The sequence below is a fragment of the Lathyrus oleraceus genome, chromosome 2 (assembly GCF_024323335.1).
Source record: "Lathyrus oleraceus cultivar Zhongwan6 chromosome 2, CAAS_Psat_ZW6_1.0, whole genome shotgun sequence".
In the NCBI taxonomy this organism is placed as follows: domain Eukaryota; kingdom Viridiplantae; phylum Streptophyta; class Magnoliopsida; order Fabales; family Fabaceae; genus Lathyrus; species Lathyrus oleraceus.
The window spans coordinates 355,289,034-355,311,581 of NC_066580.1; the positions used below are offsets into that span (position 1 = coordinate 355,289,034).

Consider the following 22,548-nt stretch of genomic DNA (forward strand, 5'->3'; position numbering starts at 1 on the left):
ATCCTATGGATCCCTATTAGCTCGGGATGCTAGAAGACGAGAAGTGTACAACTTCTTAATCTCTCTCTCATAGGCAGCCTCCATATCAGCTTTCTCCTTTGCAAGCTGATCATACTTCCTCTTCCAGAATTTGGAGGACTGAGGAAGCAGAGAAGTCCAAGTGTCGTTCGGATCGTCGATCACTCGGTGCTCGAGAAATTCAATCATATCATCTTTCTCCTTGAGCTGCTGCAGCAATTCCTCTCTTTCGCGGATCCAGGCACGCGAAAGGTCTTCTTCTCTCAACTCCTCTACACGTTGGGTAGGGAGGGTTGAAGGCCCAGCCACATCCAACTGTGTAGGTCTTGGATGATCATACGGCATCAGGTAGGTAGCAGCCCTCTGTCTGACCCAAGAGGTATAGGGCTCCAAAGCAATGCAGTTCTTTGGACCCAACTCAATCCTACTCTTTATGCGAATATTGCGCCAAGCGCGGACGAATCTGGCTTTCAGGCCTTGGGGATCTTTACCCTCCTGAAAGAATACACCTTCTAACAGAATGTTATGGGGCTTATCCTTTAGGGGGAACCCAAGCTGACGACGTGCAAGCGCAGGGTTGTAGGTAATCCCACCACATGTACCAAGAAGAGGCACATTAGGGAATTCACCACAAGAATTGATGATCTGAACGGTATCATACACGCGATCATACCAGGTGATATCATCATTGGTGAGAGACATGAGCCTCTGAGACCACCGTAGACATCCCTTATTCTCCTTGAAAGCAACTGTCTGCGGCAAGTGTGAAATAAACCACTTGTACAGCAGGGGTAAACAGCAGACAATGACTCCTCCATTCTTCATATTCCTCAGATGCAAGGAGACATATGCATCACCCAACAAGGTCGGAACCGGATTAAGAACTGAAAAGATCCTAATGGCATTCATGTCCACGAACTTGTCGAAGTTGGGAAACAACACCAATCCATAGATGAGCAGCACAAATAGAGCCTCAAAGGCATCCTCACTCATGGCCTTCCCATAAAAGGTAGCTTGGGCAATAAGGAACTCGGAAGGAAAACCTTGAATTCCGCCTTTGGTAGTCAGATTAGCTCTAATCAGATCTTCATCCATGTGCAACAAGCTGGAAATCTCTCGAACAGATGGAATACTCTCTAAGCCACTGAACGGCACTTGATCCAGAATCGGAATCCCAATAAGGTGAGAGTATTCTTCCAAAGTCGGCAGCAACTGGAAGTCCGGAAATAAGAAGCAATGATAGAGCGGATCATAGAACTGAGCCAGAGTGCTCATCAATCCCTCATCCACCTGAGTAGTCAACAGCGGCAGGAGCTTCCCATAGCGAGCTTTGAAACCCAAGGGATCTAATACATACGATGTCAGATTCCTTAACTCTTTTACATCGGGCTGCTTAAAGCTGTACTTCTTTGTATGCCTCTTTGGTCTTTCCATGTCTGAAAATTTTGCAAATAAACCCTTTAAGTTCCTTGAAAATTTTCTCTTTTGATGACATGAATGCGGATGAATGCGTGAATGCATGAATGCAACAAACACACTCAAGGATCAAGCAAAGCACACCAAACAAAGGTCGTGGGAAAGCTCTATGTATCCCTAATATCAATCATCCATTTTGGTGGATTTAGGTTTTCACCTTATCGACACCCAAGTTCCATTGATATTAACGGTACGTGAACCGGTTCTAACATTCTTAATATCAACCAGCCGCTTTGGTGGATTTTAGGTTTTACACCTGATCCGGGATCCATTGATATTAACAATGTTTGAACGACTCAACCACGAATCACGGGTTTGTTGAGAGTCACGAGCATGGAGTCTCGGTTAAGAACCACCCAAAGGGAGTGTACTAGGGTTTAAACCTGCCAGACATGTTCTATCAGAGGTTCCCATAGTCATCGTTCCATCTTTCGAATATTATCGGAGGAACGAATACTCGTATTCCAAGAATATTCTCAAGAGAAACTCTTATGAGTGTAGTATCGCGTGACAATCGTATCAGAACTGACATCTGAACGACCTCCGCACTACGGTCCTAAAAATAGGCCAAGATGGGTTTGGTAAACTAAGGTCCTTGGCTTCTGCGGAACATGATTGAAAGAATAATGCCTAACCACAAATAACTTGTGTGACATTATTAGTTCAACATGACCTCCACCAAGTGAATGGACTCGCAAGTCAACTGGCTAAGGACTACTCCACACCAGTCAACAAGACTATGCCATTCTCCTATCCTAGAGAGCACTCGAGTTCGGGTATAGAACTCATCTCACAGATCACCAAAGCAAACAGCATATGTATATCAAGCAATTCACACATTACAATCAATACAGTCATCCCAAATTGTACAAAAATATGTCAGATAAAGAATAATAATATAGCACAACAAGGGTGAAAAGTAGGCACTACCACCAAGGATTCTGGTGAGATTTATTCCCCAGCAGAGTCGCCACTTTTCTGTGACGGTGTATTCGTCGCTATATGATCTATCGATTAAATCATAAGCAAGAGATACATTGAAATTTTCGAGTCGCCACCGCACTTTTATTTATCCAAAGGACTGGCTAAAAAGCGAACAAAAGCCTAAGAAGTTTTACACGTAGAAAACTAATAAAAAGATCAGAGATTCTGGGTAAGGGGTAAATTACGCAATGGGAAGGTGTTAGGCACCCACTACGTCCTAGGTACTCCTAGGGAGCCCTTTTCACACTTGTTGTAAAATATTGTTTATTATGACATAAAGATTGTGCAAACATGATTGGGATGATGAGAAAAGAATATACAATTTTATTATTATTGGGTATTGGGTTCGAACGGATGAACCCGTTGCCTACGTACCTTCCATCAAAGGTAAGGATCAGAACGCCGTAGTTCGGCTAAAAGATTTCCAAAAGTTGGTGGATTCAGTTTTAAACACAAGCACTGAGGCTTTTCATTATCAATGGGAGAACACTCGACCAAAACAACATCCACCATGCGAGGATAGCTTCGACGTACTAGAGGGGTTAGCCCTGTTTGAAGTACGGAAGTCTTACTGTCGACTCACTAAGGATAGGCAAGATTTACATCAACCACAAAGATAATTGAAACCTATGGCTAATGCATGAAAAGCTTAATGGACAGAGCCAAAACAAGTGAATGAGTGGAGTTAATTGATTGTGATTATGAAAATGAAGTCAAAGTATGATTAAGATTGATTCAAAGAAGTATTATGAAATGAAGTTTGAAAAAGGTCAAGGACTTGGGTCCAGGTTTTTAGTTTGAAAACATGAAGATGTTTGCACAACACTTATGTCAAGTTTGAAAGTCAAGAGTGTGAAAAGGTTCTAAGACATAATGAATGATGAATGGATGAGGATGGAAAGTAAAACTTCTTAGAAGGTTCACTTCTTGAGATCATATGGGAGATGATCCAAGTGTGTCCTTTGGAATAGCAATGGATAATAACAAACAAGCAAAGCAAGCAAAAGCGGATGTCGGATGCCAATCAATGGTCTTATACCAATCTCCTAAAATAAAACTGGATATCAGATGCCACTCAATGGTCTTACACTAATCTCCTCAAACAAAGAAATAAAGGCAGATACCGGATACCAATAGATGGATTTACACCAGTCTCCTAAAGTAGAACAGGATATCAGAAGCCACTCAATGGACTTACACTAATCTCCTCAAAAGAAAAACAAAGATGAGAAACGGAAGCTAACTGCCAATCTGTCTGGACTTAGGTTAACTCCACAAATATGCTCATAGGAATACCAATGCCACGTTGCAGGGACTTACAGTGGATCCTCACATACAAGAACAAAAGCAAAGATATGATCACAGGAATGCAAATGCCAACTAGCAGGGACTTATAGTTGCAACCTCACATAAACAGATAAAACAAACTATGATCATAGGAAAGCAGATGCCAACTTACAGGGACTTATAACTGCAACCTCACATACAAACCAAACAGATCAAATTATGATCACAGGACAACAGATGCCAACTTACAGGGACTTATAACTGCAACCTCACATACAAACCAAACAGATCAAATTATGATCACAGGACAACAGATGCCAACTTACAGGGACTTATAACTGTATCCTCACATACACACAGATAAACAGAAGACATGAGTGACCAATGAGGTCTTACACTCTATCCTTCCATATCAAAGGAGCAAATGCCAAAACCATGGACTTACAATTGTCCTCAATGGGCAAGCAACAATAACATCACAAAACAAATGAGATGATCAGGCATTAATGTCAATTGATGATGATGATAAATGCATAGCATACAAGCAAGCAAGTGCATATGGAGCAATCAATCAAGCAATGAATATCAAACAGCACACTCTATAGCCAAACAATGGGGGCTCACACAAGAGGGTTTGACTTTAAAAGTCCACTGTAATGGGTGAAGGTTGCTCTTAACCTGGCCATTGAGGGGCTCAGGTGAAGCAGATGAAAAGGAGATGAGGGGTGTGCCTCATTGCTTCTATCTCAAATCAGAGAGAGCATCAAAGAAAGTGTGGGAGTTCAGAAGGTAGGAACTCTCTCCACATTATTGACTCGATTAGATCTTGGGTATTTATCTCATTGCTTCAACCATGTAATGGGAGCAAGAGAGGACACACTGAATAGTGGGGGATAGATTACTTATCCCTACCTTCCACCAATTGCCTTACTTGAAGGACTTTTCCTGCTTGGGACAAATATAAACAAACACAGGCATTGCCTCTTAAGGAGGACTTCAGACAGTTTGCCCGGTCAAATAACAGACCGGGTCTCCAGACTACATGAAGAAGAAGTATTTATACCTCAAAGCAAATGCTAAATAGCAAAGCAAGCAATCAAGTTCAAAGAACTTAGGCAACTAAAGTACCTGAAAAAGTCAAACCAATTAGTAAACAGTTCAACAATAAAAAACAAAGAGAAATGAACCAAGAGTCAACCACAGAGGGACCAATTGTGCAAGGCACAAAAACTCAAGCATATGAGTCACACCTACAAAACAAAAGTTAGCACAATAAACAATTCAACTCAAACAAATTTGAATGATCCTTGAGGCATTGGGGCTTAACCTGAAACAAACAGCTCAACATAAGCTTAGAAGACCACTAGGACTAGCCTAGGGTCAAAGATGAAAGAAAAAGTCAAGGCAGCAAGGAAAAGTCAACCCAAACCAAGTCTAAACATTCAAGAAGCATTCTCAATTGGACACATAATTATATCATGCATCATGGTCATTTCATATGCAAAAGGATGCAAAGCATGGCAAGAGAAGCATACAAAAGTCAACAGCAAAGACTTCATTCAAAAGTCAACTCAAACATTCTCAAAAATCATGAAATAAATCACACTCAATCCTAACATCTAACATGGTACACATGTCAAATTTCATGGCATTTGGATGAGAGGAAGGCAGTCAAGTAAAATCATGAAGTCAAATCAAATTCAAGTAAGCATGGTGAAAGTCAACAAGCATGGGTCAACTTCAAAAAATCATATCAATTTGAAAACAGAAAAGAAATGAATGAGATCAACACCAATGCAAAGCTTGAGGTGTCTAGTTATCACATATGAAATTTCAAGGTCATACAATAAGATTTGAGAATTTCACAAAAGATTTGGCAAGGCATAGCACAAAAAGTCAACAAAGGACCAAGTATGAAAGAAAATTCTCAATCAAATGGAAAACAGCATGATTAATTCCAAGAAAATTCATACATAAACTAGACATGTGATAGATGATTCATGCAAAATTTGGGGTCAATTGGATAAGAGGAAGCATGTGAACAAAAATTGGGAAAATACATGATCATGGTATAGCACCAAATGTAACACATAACTTCAGAAAATCATAACTCTCAATCCACAAATGATAAATGCACAAACCTTATATGGAAATGAAGGTCAATGTGTCTAGTTTCACCACAAAAAATTTCAAAGGCATTGGATATAACATGAGAATTTCACAATTGAAATGGCACAATGTATCATTTTGGCATACATGTCAAGAAAATAATTGTCAATTAAAAACCAACCAATGGAAAATTAATTAAAATTCACAATTAAATTCTAGACTCAATTGTGAACATGTGTAAAAAATTTCATAATTTTTTGATGAAAAATGAAGGAGAAATAAATTTGCAAAGTTAAGTGAAATAATTGATGAAACATGAAACAATGGGCATGGCAAATGGTCAAATAAAGTCAACCGGTGGCAGACTTGTAATTATCAAATCACTTAACCAAAACGCACAGCATAAGCAGGACACGGGAAATGTTCTTATTGGTCCTCACCAATAGAACAGTAATCTTGGCCAATGGAGTTCAAGTTCTGTTTTAGAAACCCTAGGGTTTTATGCAGCCAAGGCAAACTTCAAACTCATGTTCATGAACAACAACCAACAAACAGCAGCATGCAGCCTAACAATCATACCATAACCAAGCATATGCGACCCAATACATCCAACATGCAAGTTCTGGTTTTTCTCATAAACCCCTTAGGGTTTTACAACAGCATGGCCAACAATGCAAGCAAACAGCATTCATCATCGTGCATCAACCACGAAAAATGAACAAAACAATATCCACAACCAACACAACCAAACATCAATCATGTGGACTTTACAAGCAGGCTTAAAGGTTTTTAAACAGCAGGGCATTGACAGCATCAAGTTCATGCTCATCATTAACAAACAGCATTCCACCAAAGTCACACAACAGCATGGTATTTGTAAACAATCAACATTCATTTGTAAACAGTCAGCATTCCTGGACATGAACAAAAACATATCCAGCATATGGCAATGAGCATTAACAGCAAAACGACATCATCATAACAGCAGCACTTTCATTCATCATTCAATGTTCATCAAAAAACAACAGCACATAGCAGCATAGCATTGAACATTAATGTTCCTCATTCATCCAACACATGAACAACAGCACATAAAAGCATCTATTTCATCATCATGAACTCAATCAAAAATGAGCATCAAGCAAGCAGCATCATGTCATCAACCTCATAACACAAAATTTGAACAAGCAATCACAACAGCAGGGTTTAACTAGCATGGTATAGCAGCATGGTATAGCAGCATGGTTTGACAGTATGGCTCATGGTATCCTCAAACATCCAAACAAATACTCGACCAACATACAACATCATAGCATTCAGCATCCAAACTCATGTAACTTCATGCAATTGATCAAAAAATGAAGTCCAACAAAAACTCACAAACAGCAGGGCAATGCATCACATTCATCATCATCATGTACTCATCATAACCAACAGCAAACAAACAGCATGGTGTTCAACATGGTATCACCAACATCAACACAAAATTACTTAGCATGGTAAACAAGGTTCATGTAACTAGGGTTTGGCAATGGCAGCATGCATTCATGGTATCTTCATGCAACATAAAATTCATCCAGCACACAACAGCATAATATTGAAATGCATCATGCAACATTAAGACATCAACAAATGAAACACGAGCTCATGGTATCCTGGGCAGGGTAGGGTTTCAAGATAACAGCAGCAACATACATTCATCATGAAATTTCAACATACCCAGAAAGTAAAATCAGGTAAACCAAAAGCTGTATTCAAGCATGGTGATGACAAAACCAAGCATAATTTTCAGCATAACAAACTATAGAGTGAGATTCGACCAGAAATGCAAATGACCAATAATCTTATTTTTCAGATTTCTCCCTCATGAGGGCATCATTTCAAACAAGGCAAAGCATTCTAGAATCAGCATTTAAGGATCTTTCACAAACATAGTATGGCATGGCAAAAAGAGAAGATAGATTACTTACTTGTTTTGGAAGAAAATGTTGAAACAGTGGTGCTTTGGTCGATTCAAGCTCAAACAGTTGGAGATTGTGCTTGGTAGTGAAGGATGATGAAGCTTGTTCAGCTCAAACTTGCTTGGAAACTTCCACAACTCGAATTGCCATTAAAGGATGCTTGCAAAAACAGAGTGAGAGGACAGGGTTCCAGCTTGGTTTGGATGGTGAAAATGCACTCAAAATGTTGTTCAAGTAGTGAAGGAAGCAAGAGTTTCTTGTGGTTTGTGATGATCCTTTCAATTCGAGCCAAAATGCCAATTTGCAAGAGAGGAGAGAATGTGTATTTTCTGTCTGGTAGGCTGCAGAACTAGGGTTTGTTTGGACAGAAAAACATTTATATATCACCTGTTTAACATCACTTAATTAAATGGTAAGCTGGTTTTGTGTGTAATGATGCATTTTGCAAATTGCTAAGTGTGGGCAAATGGAAGTGGAGGTGTGTTTTTGCTGCGAATGGGCCTTGGTACAGACTGCTAGTGGCTTGCCAATTGCTGTTTGTGGTTGTACAGAAAATGCTGTATGTGTTTTGCTTATGTACTTCCTTTTTGCACCTTTTGCCAACTTTGAATTTTAGGTTAAAATGATGGTAAAAAAGTGGTATGATGATGGTTTAGGACTTTGAGCAAGTTTCAAATATGGTTTAACACATTTCCCAATTGGCAAAAATGAGAAAAAGTCCATAAATCAAAAAGTCAACTGTGAGTCAAACTTTGATTTTTAAAGGAATAGGTCCAAAAATGCCATTTTGAATGGTAAGGTTTTAGGTCATGAAATTTATATTTTTGGAAAGAGGATGAAAAATGTGGTTTGTAGGAAAAAACCCACCAAATTTGGCCTTATGGTTTGGGAGATATGGCTTGTTGAAGTTCAAAAATTGGTGAAAATGATTTGATCATATCTTGACAACCACACATGGGATTTTGATGTTCTTGGACTTTTTGAAAATGGGAGAACAAGATCTTCAACTTTCATGTTGGGCAAAAATTCATTTGAAGCTTGTATCATGATGTAAGTTTAAGATCAAGAAGTTTCCATTTTTGGCAGTTGAAATTACAGGTCCACTTTCTATTTCTGGAAAATTTTCTGATTGACTTGATTTTCTTCCATGATGAGGTTGAACATGATAGATGAGACTTATACAAGCATGAATGAGCTCCTTCAAATCAATTCTATCCATCAAATCCTTGATTAAATCAACTGTTGACCAAGTTTGACTTTTCTAGGGTTTTGGATGACTGAACTTCTTCTGACGATTTCCAAACCCTAATTCCTTGAGAACTTGACTTCAAATGATGTCTCAAGTTGTTTGAACTCTTGATTATTGATCATGGTGCCCAAATTCTGCAAGAATGGCCACCATCCATTGCTTTGACTGATCAATGACTGACTTTGACCTAATTGCTGATGATTACTTTAACTGCAAGCAAAAAGGTTAGACTGACAATATTTTGTACTTTTTGGTTAATAAACATATGAAAGCAAAGATATACAAATGCAAAGTATGCTTGGTGATCAAGAAACAAAACTACAAGGCAATCTATCCACTAGAAGGGGACAAAGGCATGCAGTGATCCTTGAGGTTATGATATGAATGATATGGGCCATGAGGGATCTTAGGGCCCAAAATTGTGGTCTTACATGGACTTGTTTCTCTTAACTTGGATGCTCATGACAATGGTCCTTCTAATTAGCTCAAGTTTGGAATCCCTATGAAAATGATCCAAAAATCTTAAGGTCTTTTGTTATCAAAGGGAGAAAACTCAACCTAAACCAACAATCCACCATGTGAGGAGAGCTTCAACATACTAGTGAGGGATCCACCCTATAATAAGTATGGAAGACTTATAGTCCAATCACTAAGGATGAGGTGAGGTTTACATCAACCACTATGATAACTCAAACGTATGGCTAGTGTTTATGAAAAGGTTTTAACAAAGGGTGGCCATTGGAACCACAAGAACAACTTGAGTGAGTTGTATTTACAAATTAGAACTATTCACAAAAAGGAAGTCAAAGTTGACTTAAGATTCAATTCAAAATAAGTATTATGAGAAGAGTTTGAAAAATCAAAGGCATAATGCCTAGGTTTCTAATTTTGAAAGTAATGCCAATGTTTGCACAAAATGAGTTTGGCTTGGGTTAGAGTGGAGAGAAGAAGAGAAGGGCTAGTGTTAAACATGCAAAGATGAGAAAAGAGAATAAAACCCTTGGAGTTCCTTTCTTGAGATCATAAAGATGATCCAAAAGCTCCTTTCCTTTGGGCTTAGCAAGCAACAAGCAATTAACTTAAGCAATCAAACAAATATTCAATCAAGATCCTGGGATCTTCCAATTGGACTTGTTTCTCTTAACTTGGATGCTCATGACAATGGTCCTTCTAATTAGGTCAAGTTTGGAATCCCTATCACACAAGAACAAACAATCAAAAAGTTCCACAATACAATAATAGAAATGGACAAAGAGAGAGTTTAGATTATGGGTCCTTTCATTTCAACTTCAAGATGTAAGCATTCTAAAGGCATGAGGCATAATTGCTCTTCAACAAATTTAGCATTCTAAAGGCATAAGGCCTAGTTGCTCTTGAAACTCCATTAAGCATATGTGAGGTCCTAATTCTAAGTCATTTCTCCTTTTTGCATTGGGTTCACACAAACAAAGACAAAACAAGCACAAGGCAATAGTATATTTACACAATAATGTGCTCAAGTGAGCAAAAGATAAATGGCATAAACATAAACATGAGCTCAAGTGAGCAAAGGGAAAAGACAATATGAATAAATGAGCAAGAAATTAAATTGCATTAAAGTAAATTGCAAGAATTAAATGCTTGAATTAAAAGTTAGTCATTAGTAGTTAGTGTTAGTGTGTCATAAGGCAATTTAGCGCTATGTTAAGCAATCATAAGTGGACTAATGTAGTAGTCACACCTATCTGAGACCGGTATATAAAACTATAGGCAAATAAACACAAGTTAGAGATCATGACTAGTAAGCCAATCTCCTACAACTTGCCATGCCAAAAGAAAAGAAGAATGATCTTGTATGAATTTTAGGTTCTTTGCTTGACCAAGAAGCAACCTATCTTGGACACAATTCAATTCACTTGATCTTTGACCAAGTTGAATTTGATTTGGAACAAAGAAGGTTAAGCCTCCCATATGTCAAGGCTAACCACGAATCATTAACTCATTGGTCAAAAGAAAAAGATGAAGAAAGGAGATGGAAATGAAATGAACCAAAATGAGAAATCAAATGACACAACCAAAACACATAGATCAAACATGAATGGAATCAACATCAATCAATGGTAAACATATGTAAAATGAAGATTAGAAGTTAAGAAAGGTCAAACATATTTTTGGTATTTTTTTTTGGAATTAAAATAATATACAAAATAAAATGAACAAATTAAGGTCAAACTTCAAATCCAATTCAAATCAACTTGGATAAGTCCAATTGGATCATCATAAGTCTAACATGGTCAAACAAGGTTTGACAATTTTTCTCAACATTTTTTGGAAACAGAAACTATTTTTAAACAATTAAAAATGAAGAAAAATAACATAATTGGACTAAAATCTCAAATAAATCTCAAATCAATTAAGAAATTGATGAGAATATTTTTCATAGACTTATCATCATCCAAAGATGTTAAGAAAATATTTTTGGCATTTTTGAATACCTAAAGGTATTTTAAATGAATTAAAAGCAATCAGAAATGAAATAATTCACAAAAAATATTAAAAGGAATCACAAAAATAATTAAAAATCATATTATTAAACTAGAATTTAAGAGAAAATTTTTGCAATTGGTCTCATATTTTTGTGATTCTAAATAAAGAAGTTATGAATTTTTGAAAATAAATGGAATAAAAGAAAATAAAACGGAAATTCAGAAAATAGAAAAAAAAACACAGCACTTGGATCAACGCTCATTAATTGACATGACTGATCCTAAGGCTCCCAGGCGCGCGCTCATGATGTACCTTGGTCAAACACGTGGTATGAAGCATTAAATGAAGTCAAACATAGCAAAGGCCAGGATTAGATTGTGGTTGATGGATCCAAGGGACACAAGGCCAGCCACGTGTGGACGGTGGTGGAAACCACTGTCTTCTCTGGTGAGAAGGCCAAATCCGGCCACCAGTTGCAGGTTTTGCAACATCAACTAAACCACGCGATCCATACACCAAATTAAAGTTGGGGTGATGTACATCACCCCTGTAACCTTAGTTTTCACTCAAGATCCTTATGGAAGAAGAAATTTGAGGTTGAAAATCTAGGTGTTCAATCTGTAGTTCAACAATTCACAAAATTAAAGCCACAATTAGCTTGCCTCTCACATGAGGACTTCAGAAAACCAAACCAACACAAGTAATGCACAATATTCAGTGAGATTCGAAGCAAAACAATTGAGGTATAAACCTTTGTAGTGCAGCTTTTATGAGCTCGATCGAACCAATCCTTTGCTTGCAGCTTGATCTTAATGTATGATATGAGAGCTAGGCTTAGGAATTAGTATTGAAATTCAACTGATGTTGTTGAAAATCAAACTTGAAAATGAGAAGTGAAAATTCAAATTCCTTTGGTATGAGGTTGGGAAATGAATTCTGCAGGGATTTAGGCGCCTTCAGGTTGAGATTTGAGTGAGGCAATGCATTCTATTTATAGCCACAACTGCAAGGAATGTGTGAGCAAACTCGTGTGCATGAAATTGGGTCCTCCATGCATGGGCCTGTACAGGAAAATGTGAGGCCCAAAAGCTAATGCAAATGCAAGCTGAAATGATAATGGAATGGTTTGGACGTGCAGTTTGCAAGGAAATGGCTTGTGTATCGGGATTTAACATGAAATGCATAAATGGTCACAATTGTTCTCCTCTTCGAAAATCCCATTTGGAAAATTCAAACATAGGCATGTGAGTAATGGTTGGAAAGGTCTTGACATAAGGAACAAAATCTATGTTGAACAAAAATCCATTTGGAGTTTGGAAATTTGTGAAAACTGGCCATGAAGTTCAAGGTACAAAACATGTATTTGAATTTTTTTCCAAAAATGACCAACTTCAAGCCCTTCTGTTTCAATGATACAAGCCTAAAATGGAGAAACCTCCAACATCAAAGTTGTACATAGTTTCAAGAAAATCAATTTGGACTTAAATTTTGCATCATTTATATTTTTAATGAGAAAGTTATGGGCACTTGAAGTTGGACTTTTTCAAGATTCAATGGCTTTGATCCAAAGTGACCTATAATGTTTTGTATTATCACATCTGTTTGTTTTAGGATTATGAAATTTTGTCCAACATAACAATTTAAGTAGACATCTCAAAATTTCTAATGTACTTGTTATCACCTCGAAATCATAAAAAATGAAGGAGTTAGGTCCTTGGGAAGTTGAACCAAAATTAGGGTTTCAGTCAAAATGACATATAATGTTTTGAAATGAATGATGACCTTCCAAGTTTCAAATGAAATTTTGATGAACATGAAAGTTGTTCATATGGTTATTAAGAACATTTTTTATCTTGGGGTCATCATCATTTGACAAACACATCAAACGTTAGGTCTCAGAGGATTTCAAAATAGTTAGATGAATTGACTGGTCAACTTCTCAAGTCCAAACTTCAAATCTTGATGAATGAATGATTGAGGATACTCACATAAGCTCTTATATGCATAAAATTATGAATGAAATAACTTCCCTTGATTGAATTTGATAATAGGTTGAGGTTGCTTCATGAGCAAGGCACAATCAATGCACAGTTGAATTAGGGTTTCCTTGGGAAGCAATCCTCAAGCCCTTTGGTTTATCCTGATCAAATTGGAAAATTGAGATACTTGGGAGGCATATATGATGATTGAGAGCTTTGGGAACCATTTTCATGTTTGCTTTCATCTTCATCTGGCCATTTCTTTGAGTATAGGGGCCTCCTAGAGCCTTGGATCACATGACTGCTTGAGCTTCAAAACAAAAGATGTTAGTGACATATTTTTGTGCTTTTGGTTAGTAAACAAGATAAGAAAAGCAATAATATAAAATTCAAGCATGCTTGGTGGTCTCAAACCAACTCACACAAGTCCCAACCCTATGGTTAAGGAGTCACACATGCTATGATCCTTGAGGCAAAATGCAATGAGCAATGATGTGATGCCATGAGGGATCTTAGTGTCAAAATTAGGGTCTTACACTATGATACAATGACATGATTTGAACCGGAATGCATAAGAGGGAGACTGTTGTCTATCAAAATTGGTTTGTGTTGTCACAATATCCTTGGTGTTAACAACTAGCACCTATCGAATTAACTCTAACAAATCCGCATTTGTAGCCACATATGAGTATTTGAATTGTTATGTTTCCTTATTTTTTTTTTGTATCTGAGTTGTTGCGCTTCACTATTTTTACATGCTAGCTAAGTTGCTTAAGGACAAGCAACAATTTAAGTGTAAGGGAGTTTCATGACTCAAAAACATATTGTATATTTTGACACGATTCATATGTGTTTTGGTGTCATTTTTATGTCTTCTTTAGTCTTATGTTGGTAGTCAGGATGATTTCAAGTACTTAGTGGTTAGAGGTTTCTGCGTGACAAAACGGTGAAAATGGGAAGAAAAAGCATGATTTATGATGTCATGATTACCACTCTGACTGTCATGACGGTCGTCACCCATATGTGAGGTAAACCCATCAGCCAAAGTCAACGAAACGAAGAAGGGATGTCTGAGCTAGATGACAGACGACTCTTCATGAAATAAATGGTCGTCACCAACATGATAGACGGAATGTCATGGTCCTAACACTCGACAATTCATAAATTTCGCCATCAAGGCAAGACTTAGTCTTTCCACTTCCTTCACTTCATCCACCAATTTGGTATAAATCTTATGACTTCCGATGCAAATATTTTTCTATAAATAGGTCTTTAGAAGTTAATTTTAGGATCCCAGTTTTGTATGATCCAAGCTTTATACTAGTCAGAAAATATATTTTATAAAAGTGATCATTGCTCACATTGAGTAATTATTGCTACATTAGAACTAAGTTTGGAGCAAATTTGTCTGTTATTGTGTACTTGTTATTTTAATCGTGCCGACATAGTTTTTTTCCTCATTTTATTTCCTGCTTTTTTGTACAAGATTAAAGTCTAAATTTGGAGCAAATTATTATAATATTAAACATTTATAATCCAGGATCTACTTCTCTTACCTTGCTCTATTACTACTATGCATGTATGCTTTATTTAATACAGACTGATATGAACATGAACATGAATGTTTTAACTTTACTGATTTTAATATGTCACCCTAAATTATTTGAGTCCAGAATGTACCGACGATGCTCTAATAAGTCGTGAATTTATTGTTTATAATGAGAATTTTTTTTTGTTTGAAAATTTCTGATTTTATAATTTAAGTTTGCTGCCAAAGGAGCAATATAGCTATACCGATTTCAACTCGAAAGAGTGAAATCTGCATTAGACTGTAGAAAAATCCAGGAATTAATTCTAAACACCGCAAAAACACTTTTTTATTAATTCGGAAAAATTCAATTTTTAAAAAGGTGATTCTAAGATTATAAATGGACATGCGAAAACGGGTGTTTATACGCTTAAAATCTAGTATCGGTCACACAAAAACGGGCGGCACCTTTAAATTATTTTTTCTTCTAAAATAAACTTTTTAAGTACATAAAGAAGGTATCATTTCTTTACGGACCAAGTTAATAAAGAGAGATTAAGCATTGAACATTGCAAAATTAAATTGCAATTAGCTGATATTTTGACAAAGCCTCTCAAACAAGCATGATTCGAAGGTTTGAAGAAGTTAATGGGAATAAGAAGCATAACAAATCTAAATTAGAAAGGATATTGTGATTAATTCAAATTGCTTTAAAAATATACTCAATAGTATATCATAGATCCTAATAGATATAGTTAAACATACTGCTTTTAAAATATATCCGAGAAGGTATATTATATACCCGGACAGGTATATTCATTTTATTTTGGATAGTTCATTTTAATTTTAATTTAAATGGCTAGTGTGTAAATAAATATAATTCCTTATTATAATTGAGATACACAAAATACACAATAATCAATTATCTCTTTTATATCAATAACTCTCTAATTATTTCTTAATTTATCATCCTTTATGAAATAAATCGTGATACAAGTTACCCCTCATACGCAAGTTTTCTTTCTACGTTATCAACCCAGATATTGTAAATTTGTTTACCAGTTTAATCATTTGTATTTTTGACATAATTTGTACTAGTATTATTCTTCATCGAAGTATATTATTTTGTTTTTAAGTAAAAAATAACATATTCTCTTAAAAAACAAAATTTTGTAGTGTATTGAACATTTAGCGAGTGGAGTTCAGATTGTTTCTGATGAACTTGATTGATGAAGACAGCATGTAGGCAAGCAATCACACCGACAGCATATTTGGTTTAAAAGTGTTCATTAATTCTTTAGTTAGGCAAAAAGGTTTGTTTGTTAATTATGTCGCCACTTTAGTTGTTTATTTAGTTGATATCTGATATTAATTCTCTATAAATAAAAAGATTAGAATGCCGCAATATAACGTGTTAAAGTTAAAAATCTTGTGAGAACTATTTACTTTCGGTATTTAATATAAAGTTGTATTTAGTGGAAAAAACATGTTCTATTTTTTATATATATTTTATAGATTAATTATTAGTTTTAGAATAAGAGTTAAATAAAACATAATTTTGTATATATTTGACTGATTATAATAGTAGTTAATTTTCTACATCAGAAAAACTGTTTAAACTTTTTGAAATGAAAAATAGTTTTATTGAACATTTAATATGGATCTGATGTAAAAGTATATCTTATTAACTTCAGTAAATTTTAACAAAATATTATATATAATTTTTAATTTCTATTATTAAAACTCTATTATTTTAACTATACTTAAGAAATCCATACTACTTCACCATAATTTTTTAATATTAATCTATAAATGTATAATGAATAGTCTTTCGGTTCAAAATAATGATTAAAATAATGATTGTTTTACTAAATTAAATTAATTTTAAAATGACTATCATTTTTACTTTTTAATATAAAATTAATTATTATTTTTATTTTATTTTATGATTTAATATTATTTTGTAGACTACTTCTAGACACATTGATAAGATAAATATAGAAAAAAGTAATATTTTGTTACTTGGGATAATAGACTCAACATGATGGACGAACATACTTGTTTTACCCGTTTTTTTTCCGGCGGGTCAAGGGTTTAGATCTGCGTCCTCTAATGTATCCCCATTCCAGTATTTCTTTTTCGGATTTTTGTCGGTGAAAACACATAAACTTTTGTAATTTTAGACTTAAAAAATACGGGATGCGTGGCCCTATCCCATTCCTCCCTTATTTTGTGCGAGACAGACACAATTGTTAAGTTCGCACTCTCAATTATGTATGTTCGCCTAATTCTATTTTTTTGTGAGCTTTTGTATTTTCTTGCGAGCTTTTGCGATGCGAGTATAAATGAGATAGACATGGCTGTTTGTCATCTCTACTTATGATACTTTTATTATCTTTATTAATTTATAAGCAACCATCTTAAACGACTATCATTGTAAAACGAAGAGAATATATTATTCATCAAATGACAAACAACAATAAACTTCACCACTACTCTTTTGTGGATGACAAAATCATACCAAAAAAAATAGAGGGCAAAAACAGCAAAATTTTGCCACTATTTTTTTGTGATAAAATAATTCATTTGAAAAACTACATCTCTTGACTTGGAGACACACATTATTGTTGCGCATGACTTTTTGAATTATTTATAAAATATCTAATGTATGTTTGGTGCTAAAAAAATAAAAGATGTCAAAAACAAATAATAAGTTTTGTAATAATTGATAATTTTAATTGAAGCAAATTTAGGGTTTGAATATGATAAAATTACTTAGGGCAAAAATCCATTTAACTTAGAGCCACGATTCTTGTCTCTCTCTTTGATTGTACGCAAGGCAGTGAGTGCATTTGTTTTACTAGGTGTGTGGAAGAAAACACTAGACGATAGCAGAGCGATAACAACGCACTTAAGATATGATAATGATGTGAGGGAATGGAATAGATAGAGATAGAAAAAGAAACAGTAAAAAGGATTAATAATACTAGACGAATTGATTCATGAATAGTAGTAGCTAGGTATAAGAAGCTATAAGTAATAGGTATAGATAGGGTGAACATGAAAATAGAACATGGCAGGGCCATGTTGTGTGTGAGTAATATGAATTGGGAATTGCAAAAATATTTGAAAAGAAAGATGTCTATGCTGCTGCTGCTGCTATGCAACCACACGTAAACATCCACCACGTTCATCACTCTTTTGAGAGAGACAGCCTTAGACTCTCTGCAAACCTGTGAATTTGGGTTACTCTTTTCTTATTGTCTGTTACTCTCACACGTGTAAAGAATCACTTATCATAACAATGAAATGAATCATTATGGTAATTATAACATCTATTTCTAACTATATAATGATAGTAACACCTTAAATAATTACAAAACGGTTTACAAAGGGAATACTTTTCTTAATAACTCCAAACAATATACTGTCAAAAACCATTTTAACTCATTTCATCATATTATTTTCTTAAAACATATAAATGCTCTAAATTTTTTGACATGAGTTTAATATTTTTATAGTTTTATAGGCATGGATATTGTCCTTATATTCTTATTGTCTATTGAGATAAACTAAATAGTGAAAGAATTTTAGTTAAAAATAAATTATTTGAATTTAAAATCTAACTTTATTTTTTTCTATCAATTTTTTATTTTCTTAATAAAACTTAAATTATTATTATTATTATTATTTTAAAACTTGTGGATTCAACCAAAACAAGTACATGTTTGGTTAATTAATCATACTTCAATAATATTAACAAAACACCAACGTAGGTTGATTTTATTGGAACGGATTCTGTTTTTATCTCACAAATACTTGTTATAATTTGTTGTCAATATTAGAATCTTTATTATAAATTAAAAAATGACATAAAATATTAATCTTTATTATAAATAAAAATTAAGGATTTTAAATTATGTAATACTAATGTTTCCATTGTTTTTATTATTTAATTCAAAAATATTTATAGAAAATCATTAAATTATTAATTCAACCCCAAACAACATCATTTTTTGTGTGTTTTTTTATACTAATAAACAAACAAGTTTAAAACATATTCATCGTTCAATAAATTTTATTTAAATTTTATTTAAATATAAAAAATAATTATTTTTAACTAATTATTTTAATTTAATATAAGATAGATTAATTTTGTTTATAATAATGATAGGAAATACTATAGTAGGTTATTAGTAACTTTTCATGACTCTCAAACTAAATTTTTAATTTTACAAAAAAATAAATATATAGTATTTAATTTAATAAATCTAGAGGTAATTTTCAGTATAATTATTCTTAAGGGATAAAAAAAATGTTAAAATTGGTATGAATAAGACAAAATTATTCTCATTATTATGAAAAGATAAAAAATAATATAATATATTCCTATAGATGTCATGGGGTCAGTTGATATGGTTCAGCAATTAAAATTTCACTCTCTGCTGCCCCTGGTACCCCTACCCCTCTAAATAGTACTAATGGTAAATAAGGGTTGAATATAGGACAGTGATGAAAGAGTGAAAAAACCTTGTGGAGTTTTCTTGTTTCTGTTTAAAGTCCTTCAAAAAATAAAGCACCTTTGCTGTCCAGGTCTCTTTACCCTTCCTTTTCCTCTTCATCATCTTACACTGTCTCTCTGTCAAACTTTGCTTTCTCATGTTAGATAACAATTATATAGTCTCAACAAAAAAGATTTATTAATATTCTTTTGTTACATAGCTTTTGTCTTGTCAGAAATATAGATAGTGAAATGAAGTCATGGCTAGTAGTATGATCTCTTCACAAGATAACCAAAATGCCCTTATTTACCCTTCTTCTATGCAAATGGTATATTCAGACCTTGGATCTCTCTCTCTTACTTCAAACAAAGAGAGTTATGGTTGCAAGAGTTTTGTGATGGATGATGATATGGAAGGAAAAGGCTCTTATTGTAGTGAGGAAACTAACCCTAATGAGAATAATGGAAGTGGGAAAGAGGAAGATAATGGACAGTCTAGTAAATGTGCAAGAGGACATTGGAGACCTGCTGAAGATTCCAAGCTTAAGGAACTTGTTGCTCTTTATGGTCCTCAGAACTGGAATCTCATTGCTGAAAAGTTAGAAGGAAGATCAGGTATTCAAATGAAAATAATCATCATGTGCATAGTTACAATCTTTTGTTTCTTGATATACATCTTGAAGAATTATATATTTTAGGTTGCATGATCATAGATGTATGTGTTGATAGTTATATTGTGGTCGGCAAGGTTTTAAATATCGGTTACGGCCGCGTCGTGTGAAGGCTCTCGCTTTCGGTCACTATAGGTGATATAACAGTGATTACGGTTACCGTGGTATTTTATATCATAATAACTGTGAATAATGATGTCGGTATCTTCTGTGTTTTGTGTTATGAGCTTATGTGTTTTTTTGTTGTTGTATTTGAAGGCAAGAGTTGTAGGTTAAGATGGTTCAACCAACTGGATCCAAGAATAAACAGAAGAGCATTCAATGAAGAAGAGGAAGAGAGATTAATGCAAGCGCATAGAATTTATGGAAACAAATGGGCCATGATAGCAAGACTATTTCCAGGAAGAACAGATAATGCTGTAAAGAACCACTGGCATGTTATAATGGCAAGAAAGTACAGAGAACAATCTAGTGCATACAGGAGAAGAAGATTAATGAACCAATCTAGTGCTTTCAGAAGAATGGATCAAAATCCAAGCTTTTTCAGCAGGGACACCACAACAATGGAGACAGAACCATCACCACCTTATTTTCTCAATGGAGCCCCACTTGGGAATAGTATGTCCATTTTTCCATATGCTGCTTCTTTACAACATGGTGCTCATGGTGGTGGGGTTGAGTATGGTTTAAATGGTTTACCTCACATGAGTGGTGAGAGAGAAGGTTTTCAAGGACCCCTACATGTTGGTTTCTATGCTCAACAAGCACCTTTTGATTTCTTCTCTGGTGTGTGTCCTTTCTCTCTTGCACTATATTCTTCTCTTTTTGCATCTTCATTTTCTAGTTGAAAAAAGATAAACAACCTAGACAAAACAACCAACATAGTAGTTCTTATGAATTACTGTATGCAATCTTGATTGTGCTCGCAATATAACAGTTTTAAAGATTTTCGCAATAACGTTGCAACAGCGATTGTGGACGCCACTAATACAGTTTTTTACTATAAAGAGATTTATGGTGTAACAGTGATTGTGGACGCCGCTAATACAGTTTTCTACTATAAAAAGATTTATGATGTAACAGCGATTGTGGACGCCGCTAATACAGTTTTCTATTATAAAATGATTTATGGTGTAACAGCGATTGTGGACGCCACTAATACAGTTTTCTCCTATAATAAAAAGATTTACGATGTAACCGCGTCCACAATCACAATTTAAAACAAAATCTACTATGTAATTTATTTAATTGTTTATTGAATTGAGTCCTAAATTTATAAGATTTATAATTTTTCATATACTACAAGAAAGTTAAATACCTTTACATTTAACTTTTGGTTCATGGTTTCAAATTGTGGCCGTGGTTACACAAAAATGGATCATCTAACTTTAGATTCTTTAACTTTCTTTAACTTTAGGTATATTTTACAAAAGCAAGAGAAAAAAGAGAAACAAAATGAGAAATTGCATTTTTTTAGAGATAGAGAAAAAGTCAGAGGGTAATTCTCTCGCTATAGTAAGAGATCCTCTTCCATGGTTATATTACGGACTTTTATATCACAGCAAAATGTGACATATACACATTTGAAATTGTAGTTATAACAATGTTGCACAGACCTCAAAATTGGATATATTGCGATTTTAGATGATGTTTTTGGTTTATCAAATTACTTGATGTAAATGTAACCTTTTTATTCTATGTCACACTCATGATATAATATAAGCATGTTTATTTTTAGTTTAACATGTTTAATTGGATTGGATTAAAAGGTAGTAGAAGAAATGAAATGGTGGAAGAATCAATGAATCATACAAGATATTGGGATGGGACTAATGATGAATATCAACAACAACAACAAATATCAAGTTTCCACCATCATTATCCTCAACAACAATATCTCATGTCAATGCAGCAACAACAACAACAGCAACAAAACAATCATAATTTCAACAGTTTCTCAAATTCCTTAGCATCATCAACACCTCATAACAACACAGAAAACAGTGGAAAAGTTCTGATTGATGACACACAGGAACCAGTTGAAACTCGTCAATTTTTTGACTTCCTTGGAGTAGGTGCTACATGATCTTGAAATGAGTCCAAAAAAAGTGCAGAATTTTCCACGGAAGTTGCTGAATATAGGTGTGGTCCAACATAAATGAGAAGTCATTCAGAGGCAAATAGAAAGGATAGTTGCTTTAGTTTGGTGACTGTGTAAGGCCATTGCGTCATTTCTGCTGGTATTGATGTCACCCTTTTTGTTACCCACATGGGAACCCTTTTCAAAAATTAATAATCAGAGTTTAATTTATTTCATTA

The 22,548-nt window shown here is 34.6% G+C and overlaps 1 protein-coding gene across 1 annotated transcript; it reads left to right on the forward strand.

Moving 5' to 3' along the window:
• The first annotated feature begins 19,533 nt into the window (after positions 1 to 19,533).
• On the forward strand, positions 19,534 to 22,548 carry LOC127119495 (uncharacterized). The gene is made up of 3 exons (XM_051049734.1): positions 19,534 to 20,173; positions 20,488 to 21,015; positions 21,999 to 22,548. The coding sequence occupies exons 1-3, from the start codon at positions 19,819 to 19,821 to the stop codon at positions 22,313 to 22,315; spliced, it is 1,200 nt and encodes a 399-aa protein (XP_050905691.1). The 5' UTR covers positions 19,534 to 19,818; the 3' UTR covers positions 22,316 to 22,548.